The sequence below is a fragment of the Mustelus asterias genome, unplaced genomic scaffold, assembly GCF_964213995.1.
Source record: "Mustelus asterias unplaced genomic scaffold, sMusAst1.hap1.1 HAP1_SCAFFOLD_396, whole genome shotgun sequence".
Classification (NCBI taxonomy): Eukaryota; Metazoa; Chordata; class Chondrichthyes; order Carcharhiniformes; family Triakidae; genus Mustelus; species Mustelus asterias.
Genome location: NW_027590351.1, coordinates 192828 through 210721, shown reverse-complemented (window position 1 = coordinate 210721; position 17894 = coordinate 192828). Strand labels below are relative to the sequence as shown.

At 48.9% G+C, this 17894-nt stretch overlaps 1 protein-coding gene across 1 annotated transcript; it reads right to left on the bottom strand.

Moving 5' to 3' along the window:
- Nucleotides 1–1262: 1262 nt before the first annotated feature.
- Nucleotides 1263–16339, bottom strand: LOC144486558 (zona pellucida sperm-binding protein 3-like). Its single transcript, XM_078204614.1, has 8 exons — nt 16311–16339; nt 2725–2840; nt 2539–2642; nt 2270–2447; nt 2056–2182; nt 1914–1975; nt 1685–1806; nt 1263–1399 (listed from the first exon to the last, which is right to left on the bottom strand). The coding sequence occupies exons 2-8, from the start codon at nt 2838–2840 to the stop codon at nt 1263–1265; spliced, it is 846 nt and encodes a 281-aa protein (XP_078060740.1). The 5' UTR covers nt 16311–16339.
- Nucleotides 16340–17894: the final 1555 nt, after the last annotated feature.

The following is a 17894-nucleotide window of genomic DNA, read 5'->3' as shown; positions in this document are numbered from 1 at the left end:
CCACCATGAACCCTATAGTTATGCCCCCTTGTAATAGCTCCATCCACCGAGGAAATAGTCTTTGAACGTTCACTCTATCTATCCCCTTCATCATTTTATAAACCACTATTAAGTCTCCCCTCAGCCTCCTCCACTCCAGAGAGAACAGCCCGAGCCCCCTCAACCTTTCCTCATAAGACCTACCCTCCAAACCAAGCAGCATCCTGGTAAATCTCCTCTGCACTCTTTCCAGCATTTTCACATCCTTCTTGTAGCGAGGTGACCAGAACTGCACACAATATCCCAAATGTGGTCTCACCAAGGTCCTGTACAGTTGCAGCATAACCCCACAGCTCTTAAACTCCAACCCCCTGTTAATAAAAGCTAACACACTATAGGCCTTCTTCACAGCTCTATCCACCCGAGTGGCAACCTTTAGAGATCTGTGGATATAGACCCCAAGATCTCTGTTCCTCCACAGTCTTCAGAACCCTACCTTTGACCCTGTATTCCACATTTAAATTAGTCCTACCAAAATGAATCAACTCACATTTATCAGGGTTAAACTCCATTTGCCATTTTTCAGCCCAGCTTTGCATCCTATCTATGTCTCTTTGCAGCCTACAACAGCCCTCCACCTCATCCACTCTGCCACCAATCTTGGTGTCATCAGCAAATTTACTGATCCACCCTTCAGCCCCCTCCTCCAAGTCATTAAAAATCACAAAGAGCAGAGGTATTTGCTACCAAATAAACCTGTTGGACTTTAAGCTGGTGTTGTTAAACTCTTATTGTGTTCACCCCAGTCCAATGCCGGCAGCTACACAATAGGACTCAGCCAGCTTGACCAGTAGAACATTCTCCCAGGTCAATTCCTCATCTCTGTTCACTCAGTGAAAGTGATGCAGAGTTAGGCAGCCAGGGAGGACAGCTGCTTTAGTGAACTAACCCTCTCCAGGGGGTGAACATCACCATGGGAGAGAAGGAGGCAGCCCCAGGAAACAGCCACAGCAGCCAGGCTCAGCCCCACAAGGACATCCCCAGACCTGATCACACCCCCTCCCCCACACTGGGCTCTGAAACAGACAGAAAACCAGCAGCAGCCCCATCAAATCCAGAGAGTTAGTGTTTCTCTCTCAACCGTCAGTAAACCAATCATTCAGCAGGCCCAGTTCTGGGCTGGGATTGGCTCACCCCAGCCATTAGTTCAATGAAGCCATCGAACTAACATGGAGGATGCATTGACCAATCAGCTCCCAGACACTGGAAACAAGCACAGGTCTTTATTGATCATTTGATGACTGGTTGAACAGAGTTTGTTTGTGTTTCCTGTACAGGAACAAGGTGATCAATGAAGCAGAGATCAGAGAGACAGCTGTCACAGTCAGGGTCACAATCAGGACCACCTCAGACTCCACACCTACAAAGCAATGAGAAACCAATGGTTACTGAAGCTAACACTGAGGGGGAAATGGAAACCAGCAGCCAGCCAACTCACCCCCTGGAGACCTCTCCTGTATCCTTCCCTCAGCCTCATTCAGGGAGGCTGTTGCCAGGTTGGTCCCATCAGTATCCAGAATGAGCAGGGGTCCAAGTGAGGCCTCAGCCTCCCACTTCAATCCAGCTTCACTCTCTGCAATATCAACCATTCCAGTTAGAGAGGGGAAAGGGGGAAGCTCCCACATCTAGAGGATCAATGTCCTACCAGCTTCAGCTACAAGATCTCTCCTTCCTCTGGATCCAAATCCCAAATCCCTTGTGGCCCCACATTTCCCCACATGGCAACAGGCACAAATGTCAAAGCTCGATTCCTCCAATGGGGCCCAGCTAAACAAGAGAAATCAGTCAACCAGGTTGTGCATCACTTCTCCACACAAACACATCCCTGAGGGAGAGAGGGGGAACTTACACATTCTGCAACTTCTGCAAAGTACAAGCTTTGTTCCTGGAATCTCTGATCCACTGGAACAACTTTCAGGTGACAGGTGATGAAAATCTGAGGGACACATTCAACACAAGTGGTTATTTAGTGACTCCCTCCCAACATGGAGACCCCAATGATCAGCTTCCTCTTACCAAGGAACGCTCATCTCCAAAGAAACGGAAGGCATCCAGGTCAAAGCGGAGCTTGTCCGGCTCCTGCTCGTCTCCTGGCAACACAAAGGTTGAAAAGGAGTCCTCAGCTTTGCTGTCCAGGAGGCAGCTGAAGAAAGATGGAAAAAAGGACATGAAGTGAATCCAGAGAAGCCATTGAGATGGGAGCAGCTGGAGAAAGCAGAGAGCTCCTTACCCATTGTAGTCAATGATGCTGTATCTCGGGCTGGAGTCCTTGTCTGGCCTCAATGTAGCTACACAGCGGTCAATGTAGAGCTTCAGGGCCATGTGGTTGCTCATTGAAACAGAGGCCTCAATGTGAATGAGCTCACCCAGGTAGTAGACAGTCGAAGTGCGCTCTGTAAGCCAGTCACCTGAAGGACGAGAGGACAAGGGTTGGAGACAGTGGGTGTAACTCCCAGTGAATGAGGACAGGAAATCACTCCCCATCCACCCATCACATACCATTCATTAGGCGCAGTGAGAATGACAGATGCCCTTCTCCAGACCTGGTGGAGCTGAATGGGATCCAGGTGGGCTTGATGGGGTTACTGCTCACATTGCCCTTCCTGGAAAGAGTGCAGGCATTTTAGGACAAGGTCAGAGGTCACTAGCAGCTGGAGATCTTGACAATCGAGTAAAGATTCTCACCTAAAATAATGACACTCAATGGGAACGATCGCTCCATTGGTTCTCACAATAACAGATCCATGATACTCTGGGCTGTGGCTCAGGTGGGTGCTGTAGATCAGGAAATCTCCAGTCATCTGAAAGACAGCAGCTCAAGGAATGAAGAACTGATCTGAAATGAGAATGTTCTACACTGGGGTTAACAATGAACTCATCCCATTAAAACAATTCTTCAGGGGGATTGACAGGGTCAGTGTGAAGAGGCTGCTTCCCCCAAGCTGGAGATTCTGTAAGCGGGGAGGTCATCTCAGGGCAGGGGGTCAGTCATTTAGGATTTATGTGATGAGGAATTTCTTCATTCAGCAGCTGATGAATCTTTGGAATTCTCTCCAGCCCCAGAGAGCTGGGAAATGGTCACTCACTGAGGATATTCAGGACAGAGGGATATATTTCTGGCCATTGAGGGAATCATGTTGTGAGGACAGGAACATGGAGGCTGTGGGAAGCTCAGTCCTGATCATAATGACTGGGGAACAGGCAGAAGGGCCTCATCTGGTTAGCAGTGTTGCTATGCAACCTCAGCCCTTGCTGCAAGGAGAGATCTTTAGCACAAGACCAGAATCAATTAACAGGGAAGTGATTCAATAAAAGCTTCAGTTAACAGGAAAAGGAGCCACAAGTTGTCAGTAATTTGGAGCCGGGAAACAGTTTGTAATCAGGGCCCCATTTATTCCAATGACTGGGAAAGTGGGAAGTGTGGAGTCCCTCTTTAGTCCAATCCATCTCAATTCCCATTACATTCAGACTCATCCCAAAATTGGATTAAACAGGACTGAAACCCAACCCTCAGTGGAGTTGATCTGAATGAGGGGAAATCAAACTGAAAATCCTCAAGAGGAAAAGCTTGGAGGAAGCAAAGAGAAGCTTCCAGACAATGGGGTTGGAGACTCAGACCAGTGAAAGTGAAGTACAATCCTGAATAGAAAGCTAGTTTGGGGTTTATAAAGCAGGAGACAGCTATCTCCTCAATATCAATGACATCTCACCCAGTGTTGGAGTGAAGAGTGGGGAACAACCTACAGCCCCAGCTCAGAGGCAGAGTTTGAGGATTCACATTACCTGCAATCTGCTGCCACACTCATGGAGTCCATAGTCAAAGAGGACAGTGTGGTTCTGAGAGTAGATCCTGGTTGGCCGACAACCTGCTGTCCCCAGGGTCAGATCAGCAGCTTTAACCAGGTGCCTGGTTCCAAATAAATCCAGCTGGACCCTGAGCAGCAGCTTGTCCTCTCCACACTGCACCCTCACACTCTGCACTGGAGACACACCTTGACCCTCAGAAATGGGAATCAAAGGGAGGCCCAGGAGGAGGGAATGTCTGAGGCCTAGGGGTGGCTTTGACTATTATCCATGGAAACCTGTGGCCTGGAAACTGTTGCCAAGTATCAGAGCAACAAACAGCTCCAACTAACACCAGCACTGGGAAGAAACTCCTCACTCCAAAATCCCCCATCATCCCAAACAACTGAACCATCCCTTCAGGCACCAAGCGACACCTTTTATACACACAGCCCACACTCAGCTGACAGCAATTATTCCAGAATCAATAACAACAATTGAACCAATTACCCAGCACCCACAACCCCCCCCCCCCCCACCCCCTCCTCCCTCTTTCAGGCATTTCTTTTTTTTGTTTCGATACCAATCAAGTAGCTTTTTCGGCACCAATCAAGTAAACGAACTCAAATTAACTTAGGGACAAAGTAAAAGGGGCGGCTCCCCAAAAGGAAGGGGGGAACAGCCCGAACCAAAATCAAAGTCGAAAGGAAACTTAAAACGTCAAACCAAAAGGTGATTATCGGGGTCGATAATACACCCCAGCCCCTGCGGCGCCCAGCGGTCGCGGAAGGCGTCAACCGCGCCCGTGGACACCGCATGCTCCCTCTCCAGGGACATCTGGCCGCGAATGTAGCCGCGGTAGAGGGGCAGACAGTCGGGATGGACGGCCCCGTCGATCGCCCGCTGCCTGGACCTATTGATGGCGCGTCTCGCCAGGCCCAGGAGCAGGTTCACGAGGAGGTCGGCATCCCGACCCGCCCCTCTCCGCACCAGGTGCCCGTAGATCAGGAGCGTGGGACTGAAGTGCAAACAAAACATCAGTAAAAGGTGTTTGAGGAAACCAAAAAGGGTGTGCAGCCTAAAACACAGAACGTAGACATGGTCCACGGACTCCACGAGGCCACGGAAAGGGCAGTCTTGGGAGCCCGTGAACCAGTGAATCCTACGGTTGTGCGGAACTGCTGCATGCATCACCCTCCACCCCAGGTCCCCGACGTAATTGGGGGAGATCCCTCTGTAGAGGGACCTCCACTGGGGACCTCCGCCGCCCGGCGGCAACAAGTCCCACCAAGGTGTATCCGGGCGAAAGGCGAGGATGCGGTAGTGGAAGGTGTGCAGCAACAGCCCGTACAGGAAACACCTCCGCGCGGTAGAAAAAGGCACGGAGGACATTTCCGTGACGCGGCTCATGCTGTGGGGCACCTGACCCGGGAGGGGCGGCATAGGCTTTGGGCCAATGTGGAATTCCGTCCGAGCAGGGGAACGCTCAGGTGGGATCCCACCGCACATCTGCGCCACCTCGAGACCGCGTGTGCACTCGGGGCTGAGAACAACCGTCTTAAGGTGTTGGATGGCTTTGGCCGTGCGCCGGACGGCCACCTCCGCGCGCTCAGCCAGCACACGGGGGCTCATCCAGCCCGCTCCTCCGCCATCCAGCACGTCCCCAATCCTGGTCACCCCGGCGTCCACAGCCCCCCTCTCCGCCAGCCACCTGAAGTTATCCGGCTGCAGGAGCGGATTCCTGAGCAGCGGCTCTCGCATGAGAGGCGCTACTCTGACGAGGGAGAGCTGCGTCGCGAGGCGACCGTGTTCCAAACAGTGAGCCTCTTTTAGGGCCAAACAAATAAACCAACTCAAATTAACTCAGGGATAATGTAAAAGGGGCAGCTCCCCAAAAGGAGGGGGAACAGCCCGAACAAAATCAAAATACAAAGGAAACTTAAAACATCAAATCATAATGTGATTACTCGGATCGATAAAGCACCCCAACTCCTGCGGTGACCAATGGGTGCGGAAGGTGTCAACTGCGCTCGTGGACACCTGGCCGTGAACATAGCCGCGGTAGAGGGGCAGACAGTCAGGATGGACGGCCCCCTCGATCGCCCGCTGCCTGGACCTGTAAATGGCGCATTTCGCCAGGCCCAGGAGCAGGTTCACGAGGAGGTCGCCACCCTGACCCGCCCCTCTCCGCACCAGGTGCCCGGAGACCAGGAGCGTGGGACTGAAGTGCAAACAAAACATCAATAAAAGGTTCTTCAGGAAAACAAAATGGAAGTGCAACCTGAGACACAAAATGTCGACATGGTCCATGGACTGCACAAGGCCACAGAAGGGGCAGTCTTTGGAGCCCGTGAACCAGTGAATCCTACGGTTGTGCGGAACTGCTGCATGCATCACCCTCCACTCCAGGTCCCCCATGTAATTGGGGGAGATCCCTCCGTAGAGGGACCTGTACTGGGGACCTCCACCGCCCGGCGGCAACAAGGCCGCCAAGGTGTATCCGGGCGACAGGTGAGGATGCGATAGTGGAAGGTGTGCAGCAGCAGCCCGTACAGGAAACGCCTCGGTGACGTGGAAAAAGGCACGGAGGATATTTCCGTGACGCGGCTCATGCTGTGGGGCACCTGACCCGGGAGGGGGGGCATAGGCTTTGGGACGGTGTGGAATTCCGTCCGAACAGCGGAACGCTAGAATGCGAATCCCTACAGCCAACCAGATCTTAAAGATATAGACAATGTGGGTGGAGGGAGCATTAAGCACAGGTTAAAGAGATGTGTATTGTCTCCAGACAGGATAACCCGCAAGTCCAGGAGGCATGCTGTGGGGGTTACTGATAATGTGACATAATTCCAACAACCGGGACGTGAGGCTGATTACAATATGCAGAAGCTGCTCAGTATCTATTTAGCGAGCCCAGGACCCAATCACCCGGCTTTGCAAAGGTTTCCCACCCCGCCAGTGCAGGTCATAGAGTCATAGAGGTTTGCAGCATGGGAACAGGCCGTTCGGCCCAACTTGTCCATGCCGCCCTTTTTTTTTAAACCCCTAAGCTAGTCCCAATTGCCCGCATTTGGCCCAGATCCCTCTATACCCATTTTACCCATGTAGCTATCTAAATGCTTTTTAAAAAACAAAATTGTACCCGCCTCAACTACGACCTCTGGCAGCTTGTTCCAGACACTCACCGCCCTCTGTGTGAAAACATTGCCCCTCTGGACACTTTTTCATCTCTCCCCTCTCACTTTAAACCTATGCCCTCTAGTTTTAGACTCCCCTACCTTTCATAGAAATCATAGAAACCCTACAGTGCAGAAGGAGGCCATTCGGCCCATCGAGTCTGCACCGACCACAATCCCACCCAGGCCCTACCCCCACATATTTTACCCACTAACCCCCCTAACCTACGCATCCCAGGACTCTAAGGGGCAATTTTTTTTTTTTTTAACCTGGCCAATCAACCTAACCCGCACATCTTTGGACTGTGGGAGGAAACCGGAGCACCCGGAGGAAACCCACGCAGACACGAGGAGAATGTGCAAACTCCACACAGACAGTGTGGAAAAGATATTGACTATCTCGCTGATCTGTGCCTCTCATTATTTTATAGACCTCTATAAGATCACCCCCTCAGCCTCCTACGCTCCAGAGAAAAATGTTCCAGTCTGTCCAGCCTCTCCTTATCACCCAAACCATCAAGTCCTGGTAGCATCCTAGTAAATCTTTTCTGCACACCTTCTAGTTTAATAATATCCTTTCTATAATAGGGTGACCAGAACTGTACACAATGTTCCAAGTATGGCCTTACCAATGTCTTGTACAACTTCAACAAGACGTCCCAACTCCTGTATTCAATGTTCTGACTGATGGACAGTGGCAACCCATTGAAGTGACGCTTGGCACCAAGGATGGTGTCGGGTTGCCACTGTCCATCGGAATGATCTCTGAAAGCGGAAGGGCATGTTAGTAGGGTGGTGAAAAAGGCATATGGGACACTTGCCTTTATCATTTGATGATGTGGAGATGCCGGCGTTGGACTGGGGTAAACACTGTAAGAAGTCTCACAACACCAGGTTAAAGTCCAACAGGTTTATTTGGTAGCAAAACCTACTCGCTTTCGGAGCGCTGCCCCTTTGTCAGGTAAGTGGGAATTCTGTTCACAAACAGGGCATATACAGACACAAACTCAATTTACAAAATAATGGTTGGAATGTGAGTCTTTACAGGTAATCAAGTCTTAAAGGTACAGACAATGTGAGTGGAGAGAGCGTTAAACACAGGTTAAAGAGATAGAGTCATAGAGGTTTACAGCATGGAAACAGGCCCTTTGGCACAACTTGTCCATGCCGCCCAGTTGTTACTACTAAGCTAGTCCCAATGTGTATTGTCTCCAGACAGGACAGTTAGTGAGATTTTGCAAGCCAAGGCAAGTTGTGGGGGTTACAGATAATGTGACATGAACCCAAGATCCCGGTTGAGGCCGTCCTCAAGTGTGCGGAACTTGGCTCTCAGTTTCTGCTCAGTGACTCTGCGTTGTCGTGTGTCACGTCACAGCGAAAAACTGCACCGACCTCCTCAGTAAACAAACACGGGACACGGTGGACAGAGTATCCTTAGTCGTCCAGTACTTCCCCGGAGTGGAGAAGCTACGACATCTTCTCCGGAGCCTTCAACATGTCATTGATGAAGACGAACATCTCGCCAAGGCCACTTCTTGCTTTCAAACAATCGCACAACCTCAAACAGACCATTGTCCGCAGCAAACTACCCAGCCTTCAGGAGAACAGTGACCATGACACCACACAACCCTGCCACAGTAACCTCTGCAAGACGTGCCGGATCATCGACACGAATGCCATCATCTCACTTGAGAAAACGATCCACCAGGTACACGGTACCTACTCTTGCAACTCGGCCAACATTGTCTACCTGATACGCTGCAAGAAAGGATGTCCCAAGGCATGGTACATTGGGGAGACCATGCAGACGCTACGACAACGGATGAATGAACACCGCTCAACAATCCACCAGGCAAGACTGTTCGCTTCCTGTGGGGGAGCACTTCAGCAGTCACGGTCATTCAGCCTCTGATCTTCGGGAAAGCGGTCTCCTTCACGACACAGGACAACGCAGAGTCGCTGAGCAGAGACTGATAGCCAAGTTCCGCACACATGAGGACGGCCTCCACCGGGGAGCTGGGATGAATAATCGGACAAAACGTTTCTCTCTCTCTGCCACCATCCAATGATCCGCACCCCCATCCCAACCCCCTGAACCCCCCACCCACCCACCATCCATCCACCACACACCGCCCCCAATGTGCCAAGGATTCACCTTGGCACAACCCACCGGACATTGATCAGTGCCAAGGGTATGGGGCCGAGGGAGGTGGCGCATACGGAGAGGGCACATGGGGGTGGGGGGGGGCAGATAAATGGAGAGGTTCCGCTGCCACTCTGCATGGGGATCGCGAGCAGAGGGAGAGAAGGGCTGAACGGGGCTGGCCATCGGAGTGGGAAGGGGTCGTCCTGCTGGGGAGGTTCGGTGCTGCGGAGGAGGGATGCGATCGGAAGACCGGGCTGGGAGCGTGATAACAGGTAGTGTGGGGGGATCGAGACTGCAGAGGGTCGGGGGGAGGGGGGGAGATCGAAGTATTGAGGTGGCCAGGAGAGTGTGGTGGGCGGGAGAGGGTGGTGGGGTCTGGGTCATGGCCGGCCCAGACACATCCGGAAGGCCAGCGATTGAGTAGGTTGGGCCGGAGGGCTGGGTCCAGAAGGCCAGAAATCGGGTGGGTTGGGGGGGGTGGGGAGGGGGGGTCACATGGCCAGCAATTGCGGGTGGCGTTGCCGTGCTGGCCAGCGATCGGGAGGCCGGCAGTGCGGGCCTATTGCGCATGTGCCAATCTCGGCGCTGAATGATGGGAGCAGGCACAGTGTCCCGCTCAGTGCTACGCTGCCGGCCTCTCCAGCGGGAATAGGCCCCGTCCACTGATTTTCAGTGGGATTGGCGCTATGGCTCTTGGTGATGCACAGAGTGCGGGAGATTCATTTTGAAACTCCCCCTGAAAAAAGCAGCAGGATTTACTCCAGTTTTTACACAAATTCAGCTCTTAGAATCTGTTTGGGAGAATCCCACCCAGGGTGTGCGTGAAATTATAAAGTTACTTTTCAATCGCCAATACCGTGAAGTCAATCTTGATTCAAAAAGAAATGATTGCCCTCTATTCATTGGAGGAGTTGTCCATCTGGAGAACAAATGGCATCGACACAATGCAACAATCACCAATCCTCAATGTGGCTCAGTTATCACATGGATGGTTTTTAGCTGAGACCTCTGGGTCTATTCCATGGTATGTTACGACAAGGACATGCCGAGGTAGGCGGTGGCACAATGGTATCGTCACTAGATTTATAATCCAGAGACCCAGGTTCAAATCCCACCACGGCCGCTGGTGAAATTTGAATTCAATAAAAATCTGGAATTAAAAGTCTAACAATGACCATGAAATGATTGCCAATTGTTGGAAAAACCCATCTGGTTCACTAATGACCTTTAGGGAAGGAAATCTGCCATCCTTACCCGGTCTGGCCTACGTGAGACTCCAGACCCACAGGTGTGACAGACAGCATGGTTTTGTAAGAGGGAGGTCGTGCCTTACAAATTTGGTGGAGTTTTTTGAGGAAGTGACAAAAACGGTTGATGAAGGAAGGGCCGTGGATGTCGTCTATATGGATTTCAGTAAGGCATTTGACAAAGTCCCACATGGCAGGTTGGTTAAGAAGGTTAAGGCTCATGGGATACAAGGAGAAGTGGCTAGATGGGTGGCGAACTGGCTTGGCCATAGGAGACAGAGGGTAGTGGTCGAAGGGTCTTTTTCCGGCTGGAGGTCTGTGACCAGTGGTGTTCTGCAGGGCTCTGTACTAGGACCTCTGCTATTTGTGATATATATAAATGATTTGGAAGAAGGTGTAACTGGTGTAATCAGCAAGTTTGCGGATGACACGAAGATGGCTGGAATTGCGGATAGCGAAGAGCATTGTCGGGCAATACAGCAGGATATAGATAGGCTGGAAAATTGGGCGGAGAGGTGGCAGATGGAATTTAATCCGGATAAATGCGAAGTGATGCATTTTGGAAGAAATAATGTAGGGAGGAGTTATACAATAAATGGCAGAGTCATCAGGAGTATAGAAACACAGAGGGACCTAGGTGTGCAAGTCCACAAATCCTTGAAGGTGGCAACACAGGTGGAGAAGGTGGTGAAGAAGGCATATGGTATGCTTGCCTTTATAGGACGGGGTATAGAGTATAAAAGCTGGAGTCTGATGATGCAGCTGTATAGAACGCTGGTTAGGCCACATTTGGAGTACTGCGTCCAGTTCTGGTCGCCGCACTACCAGAAGGACGTGGAGGCATTGGAGAGAGTGCAGAGAAGGTTTACCAGGATGTTGCCTGGTATGGAGGGTCTTAGCTATGAGGAGAGATTGGGTAGACTGGGGTTGTTCTCCTTGGAAAGACGGAGAATGAGGGGAGATCTAATAGAGGTATACAAGATTATGAGGGGTATAGATAGGGTGAACAGTGGGAAGCTTTTTCCCAGGTCGGAGGTGACGATCACGAGGGGTCACGGGCTCAAGCTGAGAGGGGCGAAGTATAACTCAGACATCAGAGGGACGTTTTTTACACAGAGGGTGGTGGGGGCCTGGAATGCGCTGCCAAGTAGGGTGGTGGAGGCAGGCACGCTGACATCGTTTAAGACTTACCTGGATAGTCACATGAGCAGCCTGGGAATGGAGGGATACAAACGATTGGTCTCGTTGGACCAAGGAGCGGCACAGGCTTGGAGGGCCGAAGGGCCTGTTTCCTGTGCTGTACTGTTCTTTGTTCTTTGTTTGTTCTTTGTGTGTGGGTGACTCTCAAATGCCCTCTGAAATGGGGGGCAGTGAGGGATGGACAATAAACGCTGGGTCCAGCCGGCAACTCCCACATCCCATAAATGAATAAAAAATATAACAATATGGAAAGAACAAGCAGATTATTTGATCCAGGTGGAAAGTTGTTTGTTTATCTTATTTTGTTAACATGTTAAAGGTTGGAATGATTTATCCAGTTGTTTGCATGAAGTCAAATTGCTGCATATTTGTTGAAGCTAACAATGAAATAGCAATCGGTGGCGGGATGTTTTGCTCTGGACATGTTTTAATTTCTATTTGCTTCCCCAGCAACATTTCAAGATGAGAGTGATGGGATATTTCAGCACAGACTTCAATTCGTTACGGAATTTATTCTGAGTTGCTGCATAAATGCAGGTATTTGTGCAAGAACTCAAAAGCTGAAGCATGAAACCGATTTCTTGTAGGACATCCGAAATGCTAATTGATGCATTATCTTGCATCATGGCCATTCGCAAGCAAATAGAATTCACCAGAAACATCACCCAGAGCAAGATAAAATTTCCTGAGATGACAAAGAGTAAAATGATGGATTTTCTTCGCTTCTCGATTTCAGGATCACTGGGATTCTTCCCACTGCTGTGGAGCCGGAGTCTCCTCCGGGCCCCGCTCGACACCAGAATGTGTCTAACAGTCAGCGCATTGAGCAGCAGGATCAGCAAGAAAGGGACAAATGGAGTTAAAATATAATGTACTGTTTCTACTGCTCCCCATATCCTTGAAAGAAGAAAGCTGTCTAACACGTTAGAAAACCAAGGCGCGTTAAACAGTATATATTCACTGGTTAAAATCAAGTAGCAGAAAGTATTTTTCAATAAGAACAGCACCGTCACACTTCCCACAACTGGAGTCACCGTTCTCTCTGTGCAATATTTTACTTTCAGCTTCTGGCTACAGATTGCCACAAATCGATCAAAGGTAAAAGCAACTGTGTACCAGACTGACCAGTCAGTTATTGCATAAAGCAGGACGCCATGTATATTACACAATTTAATGTTCTATACAAAAAGGAAGTGTGCGGCGTAAGCAATGGGAATCTGTCTGAGTATCACATCAACTATAATAACCAGTAGATCTGCCGCTGCCATGGACACCAGGTATCGAGCGACACATTTAGAGAGACCACATCGTCCTTGAGATAGGATCACAATCGTCACTAAGTTCACTGTAAGGGAGTTTGCAAAAGAAAAAGCAGCAGTATTCAATGAGAGTTCAGTCTGAAATTAGAATTTTCATTAGTCCATATATTTAGAGTGTTTTCTTTGAGAGAGTTTCTCCTGTTGGAGACAGGCTTTGCAAAAGCAGTAATGGACTGTGAAATGAAGAACTGAACAGGATCAAACTGTCTTTAATCGTTACAGAATCTAAGTTTTTAAAGTTAAATTGTATTTATTAGTGTCACAAATACACTTGTATTTACACTGCAATGAAGTTACTGTGAAAATCCCCTAGTCGCCATAGTTTGGCACCTGTTCGGGTACACTGAGGGAGAATTTAGCACGGCCAATGCACCCTAACCAGCACGTCTTTCAGAATCTGCTGCAAACCTTGAGAAATGTGATTCCTGAGATGGGGGATTGCTGCTCCATCTTGTAGAAAATAACAAGCTATTGTTTGTGAAAGCAACAATCACCCAAACTTGGAAAGAACTGAAAGCTGTGCAGAATTGGGCTTTAACTGTAATAGATATCAGGCTGCGGTTGCCTGGGAGGGAGATATGGGGCGTGGATATTCGTGTGATCACTGCTCACCGATTGTTAGAAGAAAGTGCACAAATGTGGAAACAATACGGGTTCACAGTCCAGTTCAGCGCTGGGGCATCAAACTTTCCCAACCACACTCCATTGAGACAGAGCTTGTCCAGGGAACAGCTTTGCCGAGGCGGATTGTTCAGAGGAGATTAAAGTTAGCATTATTAGAACATAGAACATGGAACATTACAGCGCACTACAGGCCCTTCGGCCCTCAATGTTGCACCGACCTGTGAAACCAATCTAAAGCCCATCTAACCTACACTATTCCAATATCAACCTTATGTTTATCCAATGACCCTTTAAATGCCCTTAATATTGACGAGTCCACGACTGTTGCAGGCAGGGCATTCCATGCTCTTACTACTCTCTGAGTAAAGAGCCTACCTCTGACATCTGTCCCATATCTATCACCCCTCAATTTAAAGCTATGTCCCCTCGTGCTGGCCATCACCATCTGAGGAAAAATGCTCTCACTGTCCACCCTATCTAATCCTCTGATCATCTTGTATGCCTCTATTAAGTCACTTCTTAACCTTCTTCTCTCTAACGGAAACAACCTCAAGTCACTCAGCCTTTCCTCAGAAGACCTTCCCACCATACCAGGCAACCTCCTGGTAAATCTCCTCTGCACCCTTTCCAATGCTTCCACATCCTTCCTATAATGCAGCAACCAGAACTGTACGCAATACTCCAAGTGCGGCCGCACCAGAGTTTTGTACAGCTGCAACATGACCTCATGGCTCTGAAACTCAATCCCTCTACCAATAAAAGCTAACACACCGTACGCCTTCTTAACAACCCTATCAACCTGGGTGCCAACTTTCAGGGATCTATGCACATGGACACCGAGATCTCTCTGCTCATCCACACTGCCAAGTGTCTTACCATTAGCCCAGTACTCTGTATTCTTGTTACTCCTTCCAAATTGAATCACCTCACGCTTTTCCGCATTAAGTTCCATTTGCCACCTCTCAGCCCAGCTCTGCAGCTTATCTATGTCCCTCTGTAACCTGCAACATCCTTCCGCACTGTCCGCAACTCCACCGACTTTAGTGTCATCCGCTATTTACTAACCCATCCTTCTACGCCCTTATCCAGGTCATTTACAAAAATGACAAACAGTAGTGGCCCCAAAACAGATCCTTGCGGTACACCACTAGTAACTGAACTCCAGGATGAACATTTCCCATCAACCACCACCCTCTGTCTTCTTACAGCTAGCCAATTCCTGATCCAAACCGCAAAATCACCCTCAATCCCATGCCTCTGTATTTTCTGCAATAGCCTACCATGGGGAACCTTATCAAACACTTTACTGAAATCCATATACACCACATCAACTGCTTTACCCTCATCCACCTCTTTGGTCACCTTCTCAAAGAAGGTTTGTGAGGCACGACCTACCCTTCACAAAACCGTGCTGACTATCCCGAATCAAATTGTTCCTTTCTAGATGAGTATAAATCCTATCTCTTATAATCCTGTCCAAAACTTTGCCCACAACAGAAGTGAGGCTCACTGATCTATAATTACCAGGGTTGTCTCTACTTATTGGAAGAAGAACATGGAAACCTCCACATGAGGCAACATCCGTGGACAACTTATCCAATTGCTCTGTGAAAAATGACAGAGTATTTTGCTACACTTTTCCACTAACTCAGTAAGGTGAAACATGTGCTACTTCTCGATGCAGTGCCCTGTGTGATGATGCATGCACAATTCCAGACCCATTTTCCAGCACTTCCTGCATCGTGTTGTGTGCAATGGTGTTTGCAGCGTTCCTCTAAATGCTTCTTAAATGTTGTGAAGGGGAGAAGGAGGGGGCTGGCTAAGATGCTCTGTCAGAGAGTCGGTGCAAACTCGATGGTCTCCTTCTGCACTGTCGGGATTCTATGTTCAACTCTTTGTCTGCGTATTTATCACCATTCTGTCACATTGCTGCTCTACATCTGAAAATGTGTGCAGAATAAAGAATTAGAAATGCAAAAAAAGTCTTGAAAACATATCTGAGTTAATAGCAACATGCAGTTTTACATCAGGCATTGTGTCCAAATGATGTGTTAAACTATCAAAGCTTGCTGTGTTCTGGTAAAGCAGGCATCAGAATTTTATTCCGTGTCCTGACTTGGGAATATATTGCCGTTCCTTCATGGTTGCCGGGTAAAAATCCGTGGAGTCTGGGATTGCTTGGGTTCCTATATCACAAAGTACAGCAGCAGAAGTGCCTCTACTGCACCGTCCCAAGAGCAAGAACGATTGGACAATAAATGCTGAACACACAGACGCCCACGCCAACTCAGTAACAGAAAGAGACATCTGGCAAAGTGAGGAGGTGATTGTGTAACAAACAGAATTAGGCAGATGTGTTCCAGTGTGACACCTGGAGACGGATACATGGAACACACTGAGCATGGCAAATTGCGATTTAACTCACAAAATCTCTCTCAATCCAACACGTTTACCATAACTGCTGGTTGTCTGGAAGAGCGCACATAACTGTTGGAGATTAAGTGATCAATGATTATTACTTTTACACAGCATTCGTTATTTTATTGAGGGTTTATCTAATATCAGCTGAGTCTGTGAGCATCTGGATTAAAATGCGGCCCAGCAGGAACTTTTCCAATAAGTTCATACTTCATGTTTCTTCACCATCAACAGCACTAATTCAGCATGTGTTACTTACCAGGACCAGCAATGAGCTGAGAGAGTGAAAGGAATCTGGATGTACAGAGGAGAAATGCCACAGTGAAACATGATGCATGGAGTTAACAGCGACACTTACAGGGAACGCCAAGAGCAGCGATGATGGGATAATATATCTTCTGCACTTCCCAGACTGTGAATAGCACACGGATGGTTATTGAGAATTCCCGAAGCATGTTTCGACTTTGGCAGCAGAGAGTGAACCAGTCAGCACTCGAGGCGAGTGAGGCAGTGTGGGAGAGCGTTGAAAGAAGCCTCACATTTATGTGGGAGTGGAATCCACAGGGAGGAGTTTCTCTGGGGATTAAAATTACTGACAATGAATAAACAAACACAATGCTTTCAATATTTCACATCTAACATGCTGAGATTTTCAAAAATGCAGCTCAGCAGACACTGCCTGGACAGAAAGGGAAAGCATTCAACAAATCAAACAGACAATTATTGGGAGGATCTCTCAGTGTGCAAGTTGAGTAGGAATTTCAGATAGATTTATTGAATCATAGAATCCCTACAGTGCAGAATCAGACCATTCGGCCCATCCAGCCTGCTCCAACAACAATCCCACCCAGATCCTATCTCTGTAACCCCAGGTATCAACCATGCTTGTCCCCCTGACACTGAGAGGTAATTTAGCATGGCCAATGCACCTTACCCCCAAATCTTTGCAGTGTGGGAGGAACCTGGAGACCCGGGGAAAACCCACACAGACACGGGGAGATTTCACATTTCTACACAGTCAGTCACCAAGGCCGGAATCGAACCTGGGTCTCTGTCGCTGGGAGTCGGCAGTGCTAACCACTGTGCCACCGTGCCGCCCGGCATTCATTGCCAACAGTACGTACCATTGAGGTATAAATCCTGAATTCCTCAATTTGAGAAGCGGGGCAGGGAGGGAAAGCAGAATTCTTATCCATAATTCTGATGTTAGCTGTGGAAATGCTGAAAGCCGGGGTCAGGGGTCATGGACATGAAGTGAGAGCAGCTTCTCTGAGAGAGTCTGGCTCATTTCTGAAACATGAGAGGACCATTAGATTTCCTTAAAGCCAGGCCACTGTTTGAATGTTTGGACATGTGAATGCACACACGCTACTCATCAGCTTTCATCACCGTTCTCTGGAAGTGGGGAGATTGAATGGCCACATGAGTGTCGGCACGGTGGCACAGTGGTTAGCACTGCGGCCTTACAGTGCCAGGGACTCGGGTTCAATTCCAGCCTTGGGTCACTGTCTGTGTGGAGTTTGCACATTCTCCCCGTGACTGCATGGGTTTCCTCCCACAGCCCAAAGATATGCAGGTTAGGTGGATTGGCCATGGTAAATTTCCCCTTAGTGTCAGGGGGACTAGCTCGGGTAAATGCATGGGGTTATGGGGATAGGGCCTGTGAGGGATTGTGGTTGTTGCAGGCTTGATGGGCCAAATGGTCTCCTTCTGCACTGTAGGATTCTGTGATTCTCTCTTGTTACTCCTAATTTACATCGATATGTTTAGTGTCACATCAGCAAGAGATGGCTCCTCTATCTAAAATCACATCAGTCTACATTGCTGTGGTGTCCATCTCTCTCTCTCTCTCTGTGTCAGTGTGTCCCTATGCTTTTTAAATGTACAATTTTCCATATTTTGATAAATATCAATTGTTTTTTGCTAATCCTGAGGATTGATG